Source organism: Tachyglossus aculeatus, chromosome X4 (genome assembly GCF_015852505.1).
Source record: "Tachyglossus aculeatus isolate mTacAcu1 chromosome X4, mTacAcu1.pri, whole genome shotgun sequence".
In the NCBI taxonomy this organism is placed as follows: Eukaryota; Metazoa; Chordata; class Mammalia; order Monotremata; family Tachyglossidae; genus Tachyglossus; species Tachyglossus aculeatus.
Window position 1 is genome coordinate 14667346 of NC_052098.1, and position 19820 is coordinate 14687165.

Below are 19820 nucleotides of genomic sequence, written 5' to 3' on the forward strand. Positions count from 1 at the left end.
ACCCCAGCACTTAGTACATTGCCTGGCACATAGTAAACTCTTAACAAATATCACAATTATTATTTTTAAGTGATTTAGCTGGGATCAGAATTCTGACTCCTAGGCTCATGCTCTTTCCACTAGGTGACACTGCTTTATACTCTCCAGGACCCCTGTGACACTAGAAGCTGTGGGGTGTTGAAGTCCTAGAGCATGGTAAGCAGGTGGTCCCGAGTGCAGGACCATGGATCCCACCCATGAGCAAGGTCTCCCCCACTGAGCAGCCAAAGTTGAGCAGGCATGGGCGCAAAAAAATTAGATTCTGCAAAGAGAAAAGGAAGAGACTTCTGGAAGGAGGGAAGCTCTGGGCTTTGGAGAAGAGCTGAGGGAGGAGGGTCTCTCAGAATCTGAGATTTGCATTACTTTGTTTCATGGCATAGATGGTTAAGTACATCTTATTTATTATCCTAAGAGCACAGCCCTGGCTCATTTTCCATATAGTGATTTCATTTCATATGTGCAAATACACAAACTGGTAATGAAGAATCTGGCTTCTTTATTATTCAGGCAGAACAAGACCTGCGTCACTTGTAACCAGCCCCAATGCAATCTTCAAAGCTGAGTTTATCATTCAGCTGACACATGGAACGTGTACATGCTCGGGAGATCACAAGAGTTGATATTGTAATGGGGTTGTAAAGCACATTGCCATGGCTTTAAATTGTGATTACATTTTAAAAAATCCACATAAAGAGCATTTACATCCCTTTTCCCAGCCTGGCAGAGCCTATTAGGCCTTGTTTGCCCAATTATCGGACTTGCTTGCAGAGAGCTGTGCTTGCTGAGAACAAGTGTATCAGCTGAAGCCTGATTTCTTTGATGTATAATTAGCTGCTTTTGGACTTCCTACTCAACTGAATAGGAAGTCTGTATCCTCCCGGCCGAGGCACTATAGTGCTTCCCCATTCTGGGGCCTCCTTCTCCAGGGGTGACTGTAGTACACATTGCCTCTTTGAAAAGAAGGGTAGCCATGTATTAGAGCTATATAAAGATGTCTTTAAAAGATGCCAATGGTGCAAGTGGTGATGATACTTAGCTTGGAAGCCATTGGGAAATCGCAGCTTGTGCCGAGCGGAGAATTAATGAGTGCCTAGAATGGAACTGAGACGTGAAACTAAGATAGGAGCAGATAGTGAGTGGTGAAGCTGTGGAAAAAATAATATTTTTGAGGGTAAGAGCATTTTGTCCTAGGCATCCCTTCATTCATTCTGTCATATTTATTGAGTGCTTACTGTGTGCAGAGTGCTGTACTAAGCATTTGGGAGAGTACAATACAACAATAAACGGGCACATTCCCTGCTCACAAGGAGCTTAGAGTCTAGAGGCGGGGAGACAGACATCAATACTAATAAAGAAATTACAAATATATACATAAGTGCTGTGAGGCTGGGAGCAGTGAAGAGCAAGTCAGGGCACTGCAGAAGGGAGTGGGAAATGAGTAAAGGTGGGTCCTAGTCTGGGAAGGCCTCTTGAAGGAGATGTGCCTTCAATAAGGCTTCGAAGATGGGGAGAGTAATTGTCTATCGATTTGAGGAGGGAGGGCATTCCAGGCCAGAGACAGGATGTGAGCGAAAGGTCGGTGGCGAGATAGGCAAGATCGAGGCATGGTGAGAAGGTTAGCACTAGAGGAGCAAAGCGTGCGGGCTGGGTTGTAGGAGAGAAGCAAGGTGAGGTAGGAGGGGGGAAAAGTGGTGGAGTGCTTTAAAGCCAATAGTATGGAGTTTTTGCTTGATACGGGGGTGGATGGGCAACCACTGGAGTTTTTTGAGAAGTGGGTTAACATGTCCAGAATGTTTTTTGTAGAAAAATGATCCAAGCAGCAGAGTGAAGTATGGACTGGAGTGGGGAGTGACAGGAAGCTGGGAGATCAGCAAGGAGGCTGATGCAGTAATCCAAAAGGGATAGGATGAGTGATTCTATTAATATAGAAGGAGTTAATCCCGAGAAGCAGTGTGGTGTAGTGGATAGAGCACGGACCTGGGAATCAGAAGGTCATGGGTTCTAATTCTGGCTCTGCTGCTTGTCTGCTGTGTGACCTTGGGCAAGTCACTTCACTTCTCTGGGCCTCAGTTCCCTCATCTGTAAGATGGGGCTGAAGACTGTGAGCCCCATGTGGGACAGGGTCTGTCCAACCTGATTTGCTTGTATTCACCCCAATGCTTAGTATAGTGCCTGACACACAGTAAGTACTTAATAAATACCATAATTATTATTATCATTATTTTCCCGGCCACACATAACATCAGAGGGACACTGAGCCCTGCAAAGAAAATGGGCACTCCTAGCAACTGGCAAGAATGCCATGAAGCCTTCCCCTCCCATTCTTACCATCCTTCTGATCCCCCAGGTGGAAGAGTGCCCTCTCTGTCCCTGCCCTCTCTAAGATGGGTTGGTGGGAGCCGGGATTCCTGACACATGCTGCTGCACTGAGATTGTAGGCCCAGGTCTTGGATTGCTCCCCTCTGCCCCTCTGAACCTTAGGGAGTTCAGGCCCCAGATTGCTCCCAACTGCAAGGAGACTCACTCTTATTCGCATCCAAATTGTCCTGGGTCCTTTCATTATCTAGTCTTTCGCAGGTCTTTCCCTGAGCTGGTGAAGAAATGGAAGTTAGTGGCTTCCAAACACGTTTAGGCCAGGACTTTGCAAACAAAATACAGCCGAGAATTTGGGGGGATTCTCCAGCTCTTTCAGGCTAAAGACTCCTTCTCCAATGAATTTAGTTGATTGAGACTAAAAGCGTGGTGGCTTGAAAGAATCAAATAATTCCAATATTCCACTTTCCTTAACCAGCAGAGATTGGAACTTAGCAAATCAGGCTGAAGCTGGGAAAGGAGTCCAGGTTTGCCAACCACCTAGTTCAGTGATTTGTTCACAAGTCCCAATCCTGCTCTGAGGTGTGGAAAACTGATCTGCGAGAACCACCCGAGTGTAGGTTTTTAGCTGCTCTGCAAAACTTAAATCTTCCACTGAAAGTGTTGATGAGCTGTGCTTATTTAACCACTTGAGGGCACAATTCCTTCATTTTTCTGGAATCGTTTAGTAATTCTTAAATATGTCGTTTCCCCAGACCAAAAAGGATGAGGCTTTAGTGTAGAAGACACCCTTATTTCCTGCTTTCTGAAAGTAGGCCAGAGAAAGCTAGGAAAATATTCCAAGAGCCTGAGAAATCTCCGTTACTGAGGTCTTCCTCATTCCCTTAGGATCTCCTTCTTGGGAGCTGGATAGAAGAGAAATGACTGGGAAATGCCCCCCTGCTGGGATATAGAGGATGAAGTCCAGACCCCTTTCCTTGCTATTAAAGCCCTATGTATTGGTATACCATCAGGGAATTCTGGGGACAGGAGACTGACTCTCCTCGCCTCCCACCCCTGTCTTGTTCAGTTCTGACAGTAAACTCCTTGTGGTCAGGGAACATATCCACCAACTCTGTTGTTCTGTACTCTCCCAAGCACTTAGTACAGTGCTCTGCACACAGTAAGTGCTTAATAAATACTGTTGCTTGCTTGATTGTTGCTCCCCAAGTCCCAAAGAAGAAGCAGAGCAGGCAGGGGAAAGGATTTGCCCCAAATCAATATGGGAGACAGTCAGGACACCTGGACAAGAACTCAGAGTTTTAGGTTCACACCACAGAGCAGCATTTACTATCGATCAGTCAAGGGGCTTTATTGTGCATTTACTTTGTGCAGAGGTCCTGTACTAAGAACTTGGGACACTATGCCGCACTGCTGCTCTCAGTAAACAACTGTATATTTTCTTCTTGCTTTAAATGTGGTTTCAACTTGATTTTATAATGCTTAAAGTGGTGACAAAATATTCCTAAAGTCAAGGCAGGACTTAGCCCACTCCCCTCCCATTCACAGCCATCTGGACATCTAGTCTGTGGTGAGCCTTCACCTCTCGCTGTCCAGAGAAGCAGCATGGCTCATTGGAAAGAGCCCGAGTTTGGGAGCCAGAGGTCATGGGTTCTCATCCTGGCTCCGCCACTTGTCTGCTGTGTGACTTTGGGCAAGTCACTTCACTTCTCTGGGCCACAGTTCCCTCATCTGTTAAATGGGGATGAAGACTGTGAGCCCTACGTGGGACAACCTGATCACTTTGTATCCCCCCCAGAGCTTAGAACAGTGCGTGGCACACAGTAAGTGCTCAACAAATGTCATAAAAAACCCTTATATCCAGCTCAAGGAAACTGTCTTCATTTTCTACATTTTGTTAGTTGTTTGAAGGTTTCTGATCTCTCAAATGGGATTTTCCGTTATGACACTCTGCCTATCTCTTTGAACAGCTGCCCAGGGAGAGAAAATAAAAACTCCAACAAATTTCTTAATTGTTCATCCTTAATTTTGACTCTAACATTTTTGAAACTGCTCTCTCTCGAGCCTCTGGCCTAAATTCATACTCTACTATTTGTGTATCACATTAAAATCCCTCCTCATCTTCAACATGAATTCTTAACTATCAGTAAAAGCATTTCAAAGAGCATTGTTTTCCTATTAGGAGTTAAAATCAATGCAAGCCATATCAAAGGCCCCCTTGCAGGGGAATTCATTATGCCTGTTGGGCTGCACTTCAGAAAGCTGGAAGAATCTGAGCCTTCAAGTGCACTTTCTTCCAGGCCCTGGTCTGACAAGAAGTGCCGAAGTAAGCCTATAAGCCTGCAGGGTTTGAAAATATTATTCACAATTGAAAGATGGATTTTATTGAAATTCTGACTCATACCATAAAACGGTGTGTCAAGTCACAAAAGAAGTATTCCTGGTAAATTGCTGATTTGTTCACTTGATTTGCTGCCATGCTGTCAAGGATCAACAGATGGATGGAAACTTTTGTGGAATGGATCTTAAGACTGAAAATTCATTCATTCATTCAATCGTATTTATTGAGCGCTTACTGTGTGCAGAGCACTGTACTAAGTGCTTGGGAAGTACAAGTTGGCAACACATAGAGACGGTCCCTACCCAACAGTAGGCTCACAATCTAGAAGGGGGAGACAGAGAACAAAACAAAACATTGTAATAATGTTACTTGTTGAGTGCTTACTCTGTGCCAAGTGCTGTAGTAAGCATGGTACTAAGCACTGTACTGTACTGGGGTAGATACAAGATAATCAGTTCCTACATGGGCCTCACAGTTTAAGTAGGAGGAAGAACGGACATCAAATGAGGGAACTAAAGCACAGAAAAATGAAGTGACTTGTCCTAGGTCACACAGCAGATAAGTGGCAGAGTCAGGATTAGAACCCAGGTCCTATGATCATATTTAAGATTTCAAGGGATGGGAAGAGAGAAATCAACAAGGTAAAGAAAATGAACTTTAGGAAAGCAAGCTTTAGCAGCTTAAGGGCATTAGCGGGAGGGACCATGGACTAGTGTAAAGGACACGGGACTGGGTGTCAGATCTGGGTTCTAGTCTTAGCTCTGCTGTGTGACTGACCTTAAGCAAGCCACTTAACCACTCTGGGCCTCAGTCCCCTTTTCTGTAAACGGGACAAGATCTCTGCTGTCTGTCATCGACTGTGGAAAAGGGACTGCGTCCAATCTGATTATCTTGTATCCACCCCAGTGTTTAACACATAGTAAGCACTAAATAAATGCCATAATTAGAAGGAAGGAAATTGTGTAATCAGTTTGGCAGCCCCTAAGAACCTGTCCTTATCAAACTAGCTGAGAGGGAAAGGAGGAGGAAGAGAAGAGTGAAAATTGGAACTACCTGCTATTCCAGTGTTTCTCCCATTTAAACTGCCCCCTGGGAGGCATTGAATCCAAGTCCAATAGCACTCTGGGCTTAATCAATCAGTAGTATTTATTGAGTGCCTCCTGTTTGCAGAGCACTGTACTTAGAGCCTGGGAGAGTACAACAGGATTAGTAGACATTATTCTTGCCCTCAAGGAGCTCGTAATGTAGCCAGGAAACAGAACTGTAAAGTAAATTACAGGAAGTAATGAAGAAGCCATGAGGCCTAGTGGAAAGAGCATGGCTCTGGGAGTCAGAGGACCTGGGTTCTAAACCCAGCCCCACGACTTCCCTTCTACGTGAAGTCACTTAAATTATCTGTTCCTCAGTTTCCTAATCTGTAAAAAAAAAAAAAAAAAAAAAAGGGTCTCAATGCCTGTTCTCCCTCCTTAGACTGGGAGCCCCATGTGGGACAGGGACAATGTCCCACCTGATTATCTTGTATCTACTCCAGTGCTTAGTACTGTGCTTGACACATAGTACAGTGCTTTGCACACAGTAAGCACTCAATAAATACAATTGAACGAATGAAGCATCCCAGTGGCAGCAGTGGGAGGGAGGAATGAGGGAGAGGAAGGGAACAAGCAGGCCACCGCTGCCTGCTTCGCCCTCAAAACAGCATGATAGCTGATCATGGGTTAGGGTGGGCATCAGGGAGAAGCAATGGACTTGGTTCCTAAGCAACTGGTAGACGGCAAGCTGAGGACTCGGCTGGATTGTTGCAGGGCGGGTGATGGGGCAGAGCAGCGTGGCCTAGTAGAAAGGGCACAGGCCTGGGAGTCATAGCACCTTGGTTCTAATTCTGCTTCTGCCACTTGCTTGCTGTGTTACTTTAGGCAAGTCACTTAACTTTTCTGTGCCTCAGTTCCCTCATCTGTAAATTGGGGATTCAATCCTGGTTCTCCCTCCTACTTGGCTTCAGTGAGGCACTGGCCCTCACAGTCTAAGTCTACATCTTTCAAATGAAAACAAAAAAATAGCATCCTCTTACTACCATTCTTCCCGTCTCACAAGCCTGCAACCTTGGTGTCATCCTCAACTCCACTCTCTCATTCACCCCTCACATCCAATCCATCACCAAAACCTGCCGGTCTCACCTCCGCAACATTGCCAAGATCTGCCCTTTCCTCTCCATCCAAACCGCTACCCTGCTCGTTCAATCTCTCATCCTATCCCGACTGGATTACTGCATCAGCCTTCTCTCTGATCTCCCATCCTCCTGTCTCTCCCTACTTCAATCCATACTTCATGCCGCTGCCCGGATTGTCTTTGTGCAGAAACGCTCTGGGCATGTTACTCCCCTCCTCAAAATTCTCCAGTGGCTACCAATCAACCTACGCATCAGGCAAAAACTCCTCACCCTCAGCTTCAAGGCTCTCCATCACCTCTCCCCCTCCACCTAACCTCCCTTCTCTCCTTCTACAGCCCAGCCTGCACCCTCCGCTCCTCTGCCACTAATCTCCTCACTGTGCCTCGTTCTCACCTGTCCCGCCGTCGACCCCTGGCCCACGTCCTCCCCCTGTCCTGGAATGCCCTCCCTCCGCACATCCGCCAAGCTAGCTCTCTTCCTCCCTTCAAAGCCCTTCTGAGAGCTCACCTCCTCCAGGAGGCCTTCCCAGACTGAGCCCCCTCCTTCTTCTCCCCCTCCTCCCCATCCCCATCCCCCCCACCTTACCTCCTTCCCCTCCCCACAGCACCTGTGTACATGTATATATGTTTGTACGTATTTATTACTCTATTTATTCTATTTGTACATATTTATTCTATTTATTTTATTTTGTTAATATGTCTTGTTCTGCTGTCTGTCTCCCTCTTCTAGACTGTGAGCCCGCTGTTGGGTAGGGACCATCTCTATATGTTGCCAACTTGTACTTCCCAAGCGCTTAGTACAGTGCTCTGCACACAGTAAGCACTCAATAAATACAAATGAATGAATGAATGATTCATACTATAGGGTCTGCTTTGGTATCTCTTGTTTTACCAGTGCAGCATTCTGGGCCTTTCCAACTTGCCTTACTTCCTCCCCTGGCCCAGCCAGTCTTTCATTCAGCAGAGGGGAGGAGGGGATTTTCAATCAATCCAGCAATCATTGGCAGTTTTGGCTACAGATTGAACAGAATCCCCCCTCCACATACACACACACACACACACACACACACACGTGCACAAACACATACACACACACACACCAAAAAACAATGGGGGGAAGGGGTTTGCACATTTCTGCAAGATTCCATCTGATCAATAGTTGTTGCATGTGCTACCTCTTTTCCCCTGCCCAAGTCCACTCCCCCAGATCCTGCTGCTGTCATCCTGCCTGGGCATTGCCCTAATCATAGATTGTCGTTAGGCCCACGGTGGCCTCTGCAAGCCTCCCCTTTATTTATCTGAGGCAATCTCTAGAGGTGTTATTTGATGCCAAGATTTGAGTTTGCACTGTGCAGAATTGGAACAAAAACAAGAGATTTCTCCTGGGCAGATGGGACCAATAATTAAAATGGCATAGGAAAGAATATAATTTCTGTTATATTTTACTCAAATGAGGGAAGAGGGCAGTATTTTTTAAGAAAATTTGGGTGTTTGGTTTGTGTCTAAATTAAGTGCTTTCTTTGGTTTCAGAATAGTGAAAAATCAGATTTTAAAAAACCTGATAAATCTTTCTCACAATAGCCTGAGGGCTGACATAGCAAGGATAAGTTCCTAGACAGAGAATGACTTAATGGGACTGAGACTGAGAGAATTCCCAGGCCTGTGGGACAGTTAATCTTTCTGTCTCAGGGTTCACAACCCTTGTTTAAGACCTTTTTGTTTCAGTTTTGACTGATTCTGTTGAGCGCTAGATGAATGCAACAGTAGCCCAGCCCGCAGGGAATTGTAACTGTACAACAACCTCAGTAATAAGACCAGAGCCCTTCCTGTAGACTCTACTTTCCCTATATAACCTCCCTCACAACTAGCAAGGTGACTAACTGGCAACCAGGAGATATTACTTTAGTATGTACAAACAAAATCAAGATAACCCCTGAACAAACTAGACTCCACAAAATTAAAAAAAAAAACACCTCACCAAAGAGAAGACTCATGGTTTAAAATATTTTTTGTTTGATGTTGGCACAGTGGCTCTAGATAATCCTTTACTATTTAGCCTTGCCCCCTCTCAGGGTCACTCCTGGAGAGTTCCCAGTACTCTACCAGTCTGGACTACAGGAGGGAGAGTCAGGCAGAGGCGTATCCATTCCACTCCTAGCTGGGACAGTGGCTAGCAAGTGGAAGGCAATCTGCTACAACTCAAAACTCACCTATGCTGGGCAGCAACAGCATGGGAGAGAGTCAAGGGCGGAGACTCGAGTTGACTGCGCGGAGGAAGGCGCAGTCTCCTGCATTTTTAACAAGAAAACTCTGTGGATACACTACCAGAACGATTGCAAATGGAGGTGGGGTATTTTGGGAAAGATGTGTCCATGGCGTCGCTATGTGTCAGAGATGACTGTACAGCATAAGGCAAGACAAGACTTGGCCTTGAAGGTCATGTGCTCTTTTCCCACCTTTGTAAATAAGTAGGCATTCACAGAGTTTTCCCTCCTGCCTCCTTGATATCCTCACAATTTGGCTGGGTTGGTATGAAGTGTATTACTTTTAACTTATTTCCCTTTGGTTCTGTGAGTGTCTGTTGCTCAATAACAACATTTGCTGGTGGAGGGGGCAAAGGGTGTGTGTGTGTGTGTGTGTGTGTGTGTGTGTGGTAAGTGTTAAAGGAGTATAAATAGAGCCAGGGCCGACTGTAAGCTTCTGGTGGGCAGGGATCATGTCTGCCAACTCTAATGTATTATAGTCATTCGTTCAATTGTATTTATTGAGCACTTACTGTACTCAGCACTTGGGAGAGTACAATACAACAATAAACAGACACATCCCCTGCCTACAATGAGCTTGCAGTCTAGAGGTGGGGAGACAGACACTGTACTAAGCACAGCAGAACAAACAGGTACTAGCAACAGAGGACCCATTAACCTTTCTCATTCAGTCTTTGAATTATAGTATCTTGATGACTCAGTTGGTCTTCCACTTCAGTAAGGAGCTTCTCAAGTTCTTTGGAACGCAAAAGAGACTCCTTTTGAATGCAAAAAAGGACTAGGGTTGATAGAGACAGAAGTAACTATTTTGAAACTGCCAAAATAGTTGGGGCAAGAGTATATTTGGTCAGAAGTGCTGACAGATTTCCTTAAGCAAGACTTCACTAACAAAGCACATGTGTTTCAGTTCATTATAATACAGTAACACATCCCCAGTTGGCTATGAAGAAACCAGTATTCATGGCCCAAGGTAGGAAATATAATGCTGTACAAAACCCATTTATTTTTTGCCCAATGGTGATATTCCCAAATGAGAGCCCAATCTAGGCAGTAAATGCTTTATTAAATCTATGGTCATAGAGTAATAGAGCTGGAAATGGCTTAATGAAATCATCTAGTCCCTTCAGTCATTAAAGTACTCAAGCCTAAAAGAGTGGATGTCTACCTTTTAATTACAAATACTCCTGAGATTTTTCCTCCCCCTTTGATAACAAGTGGTCAGGAAGTTTTTAAATAGTTCTGCTGTTGAGCTAGTGGAAAGAGCCCTGCCATGGGGAGACAGGAGACCTGGGTTTTAGTCCCAGTTTGAGCTGGCCAGTGTTTCCTCTTCTAGACTGTGAGTTCCTTATGGGCAGGGAACATGTCTACCAACTGTTTGTATTGTATGCTCACAAGTGCTTAGTACAGTGCTCTGTCACAGTAAGCGCTCAATAAATACCACTGATTGATTGATGGGCTACACCCCTGCCTGCCTACTGGCTCGTTGCAGCCCCTGCATGAATGTGACTGGAAAGGACAAGAGAGTGGAACTGGTTTTGCATAAGCACTAGTTCTATAATCAATCGATGGTATTCATTGAGCGCTTACTGTTGGCAGAACCCTGTACTAAACGCTTGATCCATTCTTTTGCCTCTCTGCTCCAGAGCATCAGGATCGTGGCATATCCACCTTTCCTGATGTGAGATTCCATCCATGTCTGCCTCTAAATCCCTCCTGCAACACAAATCTTTTATTTCATATTCAGGCCTCAGGGAAAATAGGGAACAGTTGTCACACCCACACACACCCACACACAATATATCAGACTTGAAGAGTATCATTCAATCCTCCTTTTGCAAGCTTGATCCTCTCAGGTTCTTGAGCCTTTCCACCTGAGGCTTATTTTCCAACTGATACTGATCATATTAAACCATAGTTGGAATGTTAGTCTCCATACCACAATGTCAAGCAACCCCTTCAGAGTATACATGTGCTCTCCCCACCACCCCTGGCTGTCTGATTAAATAAACCATTCCTCAATCTTTCATTCTGAAGGCCTGTGGAAAGCTAGTAGAGTTCTTCACCTTTTTTCTTAAGATATTTGGCTCTCCCCCTGGTCTCCAGCCTGTCCTGGAAGTTGAACCGTTTTAGCAGCTCTGCTCGAGAGGAGTTGAAAGTGTCTAGCTGCTGAAAGATGTGGTCTATTGGTTCTTTGTGGTGGCTCACCAGTTCCTGGATTCCAGCTCCAAGCTGCTGAAGTCCCAGTGAAAGCCCACTGGTTTCCTCTGGAATGGGTGAATCCTGCATGTTTTTCTCCGTGCTTGTTTGGCAGCAAGCTGCTTTCAGTTGCTCTGGAGAGAAAATAAGCAAAAGCTAGAAAGAACCATAATGATTTTTGCATAATGACTTTATAAGGATTCTGGGGCTCCTTGGGGGCTCCTGGCCTATTTTTGGAAAAGTTTCCAAATTAACCACTTGGACAGAAAAAAGATTCTGGGCAGCCAAAAGAAGTATTTCCAAATTCCACAGGTTAACTCCCTAACTTCTGGTAACTTCTCAAGTATAGCAGTTTATAGAAGAAACTGAGGGGTTAGAGGTGAATCTGTGGAAGGATTTTTGAGTGCCTGCAGTTTGGGCTCAAGTAGGAACATGTTAAAAGGTGCTGATGAATGCCAGATATCCTGTTACACATTGTGATACACAAGACTGAATGATGGGACAAGCTTCTCGTATATCCCCCTCAACTATGATGTATTGTGATGAGCATTGCTTGACTATGGCTTCAGTGTTGGTAGCTGAGGACATTTCATGACCAGAATGTTTGTGTTCCTGTCTTGTCTATTGCTATTCAGTACGGGATGTAAGGTGGCAATGGTAGTGGTGAGGCATCTGGGGAACAGCCCGGTGCAAACCTTCATGAATTTGTACACCTCAATCATGTTCCCTCTTAAAGTTTGTTTTTATGCATGGAAGAGTACTAGTTTCTTCTGTTTATTTTCCTACATAAACTGGTTTATCTCTCTGGACATTTGGACCGTACCGATGGTGAGATTTTATCTGTGTACAAGAGTGTTTACTGCAAAGACCAAAGTGCAGCCAGCATCTTTCATCGATCTTGCCATTTGCTACACTGTTGCATTTGTTATTTTCTGGACCTACCACCATTTTTTTATTTTTTTCTCCTTTGTTTCATGATCTTTTTAAACATTCTACAGTCAGGCCTACCCATTTGCAATAGCCTATTCGGGTAGGAAAAAAATACCAAGAGTATTATTAATAGAGCATTGGTTAATTTTTTTTTTAGCCAAATTAAAAACCGAAGAAGCCGGGTGGCTTAGTGGATAGAGTGCAGGCCTGGCAATCAGAAGGACCTAGGTTCTAATTCTGACTCCACCGTCTCCACCTGAAGCAGAAGCTCTTGACACTTCTGTTGCCCCTCTTTATTCTCCTTCTTCTCCTACTACACTGCAGCCTCACACTTCATTCTTCTCAAGCCAACCTACTCACCGTGCCTCCTTCTCCCCCCAATCGCCATCAAACTCTTCATTATGCTCTCCATTACTTCCCGGTACTCCTTCCCCCTTGGAGGCCTTCCCAGACTGAGCCCCCTCCTTCCTCTCGCCCTCCTCCCCCTCCCCATCCCCCCCGCCTTACCTCCTTCCCCTCCCCACAGCACCTGTAAATATGTATTTATGTTTGTACGAATTTATTACTCTATTTATTTATTTTATTTGTGCATATTTATTCTATTTATTTTATTTTGTTAATATGTTTTGTTCTCTGTCTCCCCCTTCTAGACTGTGAGCCCACTGTTGGGTAGGGACCATCTCTATATGTTGCCAACTTGTACTTCCCAAGCACTTAGTACAGTGCTCTGCACACAGTAAGGGCTCAATAAATACGATTGAATGAATGAATGAACATACAGCAGACAACTACTCTCTCCCTCTTCAAGGCCCTTTTGAAATCACATCTCCTCGAGGAGGTTTTCTCCTATTGATCTTTCACCTCCCCACCCTATTCGTTTATGGTATTTAAGTGCTTACTATGTGCAAGGCACTGTACTAAATGCTGGATAGAAATTAATGAGGTTGAACGCAGTCCCTCTCCCCTGTAGGGCTCACAGTCTTAATCCCCATTGGTCAGATGAGGTAACTGAGACACAGAGAAGTGAAGTGACTTGCCCAAGGTCACACAGCAGGTACATGGCGGAGCCCGGATTAGAACCCAAATCCTTCTGACTCTCAGGCCCGTTCTCTATTCACTAGGCCATGCTGCTTCTATTTCCCCCAGGCTGCCACTTCAGCATCACCTAAGCATTTGGGCACTCACCCCCACCAATCATTCAATCAAGAGTATTTATTGACAACCCACATAGCACTTACATACATATCTTTATACTCTATTGCTTCCTCTTGTAATCTGTTTTACTGTCTGCCACCTTTGCTGGATTGTTAACTCCTTGAGGACAGGGACCGTGTCTATTAACAACTGATTACTCTTCACAATAGTACTCTTTCAAGTGGTTAATACAGAACTCTCCACAGCTTGCTCAATAAATACTATTAATTGATTGGTTGAGGGGTGATAGCAGCCCCTCAAATGGATGTGAAGCAGAAATGAGAGAAGCAGCATGGCTCAGTGGAAAGAGCCCGGGCTTGGGAGTCAGCGGTCATGGGTTCTAATCCCGGCTCCTCCACTTGTCAGCTGTGTGACTTTGGGCAAGTCACTTAACTTCTCTATGCCTCACTTACTTCATCTGTAAAATGGGGATTAAGACTGTGAGTCCCCCGTGGGACAACCTTATCACCTTGTAACCTCCCCAGCGCTTAGAAAGGTGCTTTGCACATAGTAAGTGCTTAATAAATGTCATCATTATTATTATTATTATGTGAAATCACCCTATTGACGTTGTCGGTTCTTAAAAGTGAGAAGACAACTTTGTCAGCATCGAAAATCAATCAATAATATTTATTGAGTGCTTACTCCTTTTAGAGCACCAAAGAAAAGTTCAAAAATGAAAGTCCTTCACCCAAAAAAAAACTAGTAAGTGAAATTGTGCCACAGTCCATTTGCAAGTGTCCTTAAAATTCCGTGGTCATTTCCCATTCACCAGGCCCCTTCCCCAACTTTATCTTAGGAGTCCAATAGCATTCTCATTCACCTTAGGGACCCCTAAGCCACTTCCACCCCAGACTTTCTCCTCATAGCATTTCACTCACTTTTTTTCCAACCCCAAAACTGTTTTTGAAATGACAAACTGAATTTTCATCCCTGAGGCACCACCACCCACCCTCCTTGTGGCCATCCTGGACTCTCCCCAACATTACCTCAGAGCCCATCCATCATCACCACTTGTCTCAAACCCCCTCAGTCTATTTCTGCCCCTATTAGTGCACTGTACTAAGTGCTTGGGAGAGTACAATATAACAGTAAACAGACACATCCCCTGGCCACAATGAGCTTACGGTCTGGGGCGGGGGAGGGGGGGGGGGGCAGACCTCTGAGGATTTCCCAGTGAGGGGTCCGCCTGTTCCGAGCCTTCACCTGCCTGTCGGTAGAGCATTTGCACTCACCCTGGACCACTGTATTCATACCCACATCAGCTATTTTTATAGGCTCTACCCCCCTCCCACTGCACCCCGCCAGATAGGCAGAGCAGGGAGGTTGAAGTAGAAAACTCTCTAGAGGGATGCAAGTCATGGGGCAACTAGTCTAGTGCAAGGTGCCATTGCCTGGGGAAAAGGAGGTGAAGGTGTCTGAAGAAAGGAAGCTATGTCCACCTTAAAGCCGGGAAGCTTGTAATACTCCCAAGTGCTCAGTTGAGTGCTCTCCACACAGTAAGCACTCAGTAAATTCCATTGATTGAAACAAATGTAATCAATGGTAGCTCTCTGCTTGATGATAGAGTAAATGAGATTTCAAGTATTGCCCAGGGATTTTCATTGGGATCAGAAAAAAACTAGTTAACTTTATCACCAAGGAAAAAGTGCGCAAAAATAGAAATGGGACCCTGATGAAAAATTACCTTAGGAAAAAGATGATGAACTTTTTACATCTAGAAAGTTGGCTCCCATCCAGGGTCAGCTTTAGTATAGCGTTTCCCAAGGAAAAGGGGAAATTGAGATGAGGGAAAATTGGTGATACCCTGGAGACTTGCTCCTTTTGAAGCCAATTCTAGACACCTTTTGGTAATCGATTCTCTTTCTCTTTTTACTTCTCCAGAAATCTTCTCTATGTCTACCCGCAGCGACTGAATTTTGCTAACAAGCTGACATCGGCAAGAAACATTACAATCAAGATACAGTTTATGTGTGGGGAAGATCGTGCATTGCCGGTAATGTAGACCGTGAATGTGTTCTCTGTATCAGGGCAGATACCGTATTTTTAGATAGTACCTGGAATTTGTGGAGTGCTTTTATTTTCCCAAACTGCTTTCATGTCCGCTATGTCATTTTATCCTCACAACATGAAATAAATTCAGGGCCAAATACATCACCCAGTGAGGCCTGCAACCCCAGCAGTTTCTTCCAGTCGAACTGTTTGTTGGGTAGCCCAAGCCCGACCTGGACTGAAAGTCCTTGTTTGAGTGTCATATTTGCTGTGCTTTTTCCCAGAAGAGGGCAGTGGTACACACACAATCAGGCCCTAAGTCACATTACAGGCTGGTAATGACAAAGTGCTGTGGCTCATATTATTACAACTCCTGCCTCAGAGACACCCAGAGCGGCAGAACTGTGTCTCATTAATCATCACAGCAGCTTTGTCAGAGAAGTGTCAAGTATTCTTCTCCATACTTGCACAGGATCATGGGACAGATTAGAGTACCTCCAGAGACCACTTTGCAAATGAAAATTAACCACTTATGGCCCACTTCTGGGTCCTGCCCAACTCCACCCTGAAAATGAAGGCAGAGCAACCCAAAGTACCTTTTTTCAGGGGTGATTGGGTTTCCAGGAATCTCCAGGAGGCAGCATCCAGCCAGGCAGAGCACTCCTTCATTTCCCCTACCTCCTTCCCTGAAAAATAGCAGTGACCTGGGCATCGACCGGCTCTCGCCCCAGGACCCAGATCCAACACTGTGGGAAGGAACCCTGAGTTGAATGCCCCTTTCATGAAACAGGTCTGCATCGATCAGAAGATGCCTTTTTGGAATCTGGCTTGGATGGTTTTAGGCATTCGCTCCTTCAATGCTAACCTTCTCACCGTACTTCGGTCTCGCCTGTCTTGGCGCCGACCCCTAGCCCAGTGTCCTGCCTCTGGCCTGGAACGCCCTCCCTCCTCAAATCCCACAGACAATTACTCTCCCCCCTGCCTCCCTGGAACACCCTTCCTCCTCAAATCTGACAGACGATTACTCTCCTCCTACCCTTCAAAGCCTTAGTGAAGGCACATCTCCTCCACAAAGCCTTCCCAGACTAAGCTCCACTTTTCCTCATCTCTCACTCCCTTATGCATCACTCTGATTTGCTCCCTTTGCTCTTCCCCCCTCCCAGCCCCGCAGCATTTATGTATACCTCTATCATTTTATTTATTTATTTGTACTGATGTCTGTCCCTGATATCTGTCCCCACCCGCCCACCCTGGCCCCGACTGTAAGTTGTTGTGGGCAGGGAATGTGACTGTTTATAGTTGTACTGTACTCTCCCAAACACTTAGTACAGTACTCTGCACACAGTAAGTGCTCAATAAATATGATGGAATGAATGAATGGATAAGTGAGTCTATTGGCTTGCCTAGAGCCAGAGAGAGAGAAGGTCTCGAGATTCCTTCCAAGTCCAAAATTTTAGAATCCTGTTCTCTCTACTCCATTACACTTTTTCCATGTTATAGTTAAAAGTTCTTAAAGTCTCGGAGTCAATCAGTGGGTGGCTTGGAAGAAACCACCTCACTTCATGGGTGGTGCTCATTGTCATATGGTAAACCTCCAGTGTTGTTCTCATCAAATTAGTGGTTGAGTTTATGAAAAGTTCATGCTATTTCACACCTATCAAATGTTCTTTCTTTTGTGGGCAGGTCATCTTTGGAAAATCAAGTGGGCCAGAATTTCTGCAAGAAGTGTACACAGCCGTCACATACCATAACAAGTAGGTGTGCTTAGACATATTTGTGTGGTCTCAGGAATAGGTGGGATTCCTATCAGGCTTTAAAATTTAGTGATTTGTGCTGACCTGCTTCATGATATTTCCATGTGGGAGTTGCTCATTCTTGTTTTCATTCCCTGAAATTGTTAAGAAAGTGTTCAAGAACAAAATATAGCGGGACTCTATTATAAAGCTCACAGTAATAATAATTGATATTCTGTAATGCTGGTTCCTCATAGGTCTTTTTTTTGTCATAATTAAGGAATCTTGGGCGCTGAGAGGAGCTGAGGGAAAGAAAACCCAGCCACTCCCAGTACCCAGAATTCCCTTCTCTCCCCATCTCCAGGTGGATATTTGAGCAAGGGAGTCCCTGTCATTCCTTTCTCTCTTCCCTTATGATGATGATAATAATAATAAGAAGAAGAATTATGTTATCTGTTAAGTGTTTACTGTGTGCCAAGCACTGTACTAAGCATGGCACAACATGGTGTAGTGGATAGAGCACAGGCCTGAGTGTCAGAAGGTCATAGCTTCTAATCCAGGCTCTACCACTTGTTTGCTGTGTGACCTTGAGCAAGTCACTTCACTTCTCTGTGCCTCAGTTACCTTATCTGTAAAATGAGGATTGCGACTGCGAGCCCCACATGGGACAGGGACCGTGTCCAACTTGGTTTTGTTGTATCCACCTCAGCGCTTAGTACAGTGCCTGACACATAGTAAGCACTTAACAAATACCATTATTATTATTATTATTATTATTATTATTATTATTATTATTAAGCTCTGGGAGTAGATACAAGATATACAGATTGGACACAATCCAGAGCTATAAAAAGCAGACTGTTATGCTTCAGCCTCACACATAACCTGGGCTATATTGGGGTGAGAGGGCCCCAACCCCTACAGTTTAATGGAAGTGCTCTGAAATGAAAAGTATTTTCAAAATATTCCTCATTCTGTTCCTCAAAATTGCTACTATGAAACAGAAAATGAGTTATCCATCTTAGAGAAGCAGCATGGCTTAGTGGAAAGAGCCCGGGCTTGGGAGTCAGAGGACATGGGTTCTAATCCCGGCTCCGCCACTTGTCTGCTGTGTAACCCCAAGGTCACTTTACTGTGCCTCAGTTCCCACATCTGTAAAATGAGGATTAAGACTGTGAGCCCCTCGTGGGACAATCTGATCACCTTGTATCTACCCCAGTGCTTAGAACAGTGCTTGGCACATAGTAAGTGCGTCACAAATATCATCATTATTATTACATATCTGTAGCTGTCATCTGTCAATCTCAAAGGGAGTCATTTTCCTTACGTCTCTGATACAGCCGAGTCCAGAATCTCCAGACCAGCACTTAACTGACAAAGCATGCTGTCTCCCTCATCCCAGCACCCTAGAAAACCTCTGGGCAAATCGTTTAACTTAACACCTTCATCCGCAAAGCTCTAAGTCCTCCCATTGCCTTTCCTTCCTTCTCCTTTCATCTTCCTGCCTCCTTCATGAGTCAGGCAAGGTAAACTGGAGAGTAGAAAAGGTTTCATAACTTACCCAGGCTTGCACAGGGAGTCAGGGTTGGAGCTAGATTGGGAACCAGGTCTCTGTTCTAGTCCCCTAACAGTTCTTCAGGTAAACCCCTCCTGGCTATTTGAAATGGTTACTGATTGGAAACATAATTAGTGAAGAATGATCATTAATAATGCTTTGCACTTTTGGTTCCAAACCTATTTTTTTTCAAATAGTGTTCGATCCATTTTACATTGGGAACCTAAGGCTTAATGACTTCCCTGATATATCAAACATTAAGGGAGATACAGGGTTTGTTTTTTTATGGTACTTGTTAAGCAGATATACCAGGCACTGTACTAAGCACTGGGGTACATACAAGATAATCGAGTTGGACACAGTCCCCGTCCCACCTAGGGCTCACAGTCTTAATCCCCATTTTACAGATGAGGTAAGGTGAGGCACAGAGAAGTTAAATGACTTGTCCAAGGTCACACAGCAGACAAGTGGTGGAGCTGGGATTAGAATCTAGGTCCTCTGATTCCCAGGCCTGTGTTCTTTCTACTAGGTCATGCTGCTTCTCATTCCCTCTCATTAACTTAATTCTGGTGTAACTTTATTTTTACTGCACTTTACTCTGGATGCTAACCTGTCTACAGCCAGGTGATGCATTAGACTATGCAAGATGGTATTTATTGTGGGCAGAGTACTAGACTAAGCACTTAGATGAGTACAGTACAACAGAGTTAGTAGAATCTAAAAGTCTGAGTGGGAACAGAATGGAGTAAAGGCAAGTGACAAATGTGAAATGGGGAGGGGTCCTTGAAGATATTCTTCAGAAGGAGGAAAGTGATTTCCGTTGATTTCATACTTGAAATTCTGTTTATGCTTTTAAACAGGTCTCCAGACTTTTATGAAGAAGTGAAAATTAAACTCCCAGCTAAACTCACAGTCAATCACCATCTACTGTTCACATTTTATCATATCAGTTGCCAGCAGAAGCAAGGAGCTTGTGTTGAAACCATCTTGGGGTATTCAGTAAGTTGTTTCTCACTTAATGGTTAATCCCTAAATTGCTGGTGCTTTCAAGGTCCCAGTGGAGATAAACAATCTATCTTTTTTCCACTTTGCCCTGT

At 44.6% G+C, this 19820-nt stretch overlaps 1 protein-coding gene and 1 non-coding gene across 2 annotated transcripts in view; both read left to right on the forward strand.

Moving 5' to 3' along the window:
* DOCK8 (dedicator of cytokinesis 8) overlaps window positions 1–19820 on the forward strand; it is a 205733-nt gene that overhangs the window by 108945 nt on the left and 76968 nt on the right. Inside the window, exons 15-17 of the mRNA XM_038769505.1 lie at window positions 15328–15439; window positions 17119–17189; window positions 19584–19722. Coding sequence (XP_038625433.1) covers window positions 15328–15439; window positions 17119–17189; window positions 19584–19722 — 322 coding nt within the window. The remainder of the gene's footprint in view (window positions 1–15327; window positions 15440–17118; window positions 17190–19583; window positions 19723–19820) is intronic.
* On the forward strand, window positions 8922–9059 carry LOC119948314. The gene has a single exon (XR_005456720.1). It is a non-coding gene; the product is annotated as a small nucleolar RNA SNORA7 (small nucleolar RNA).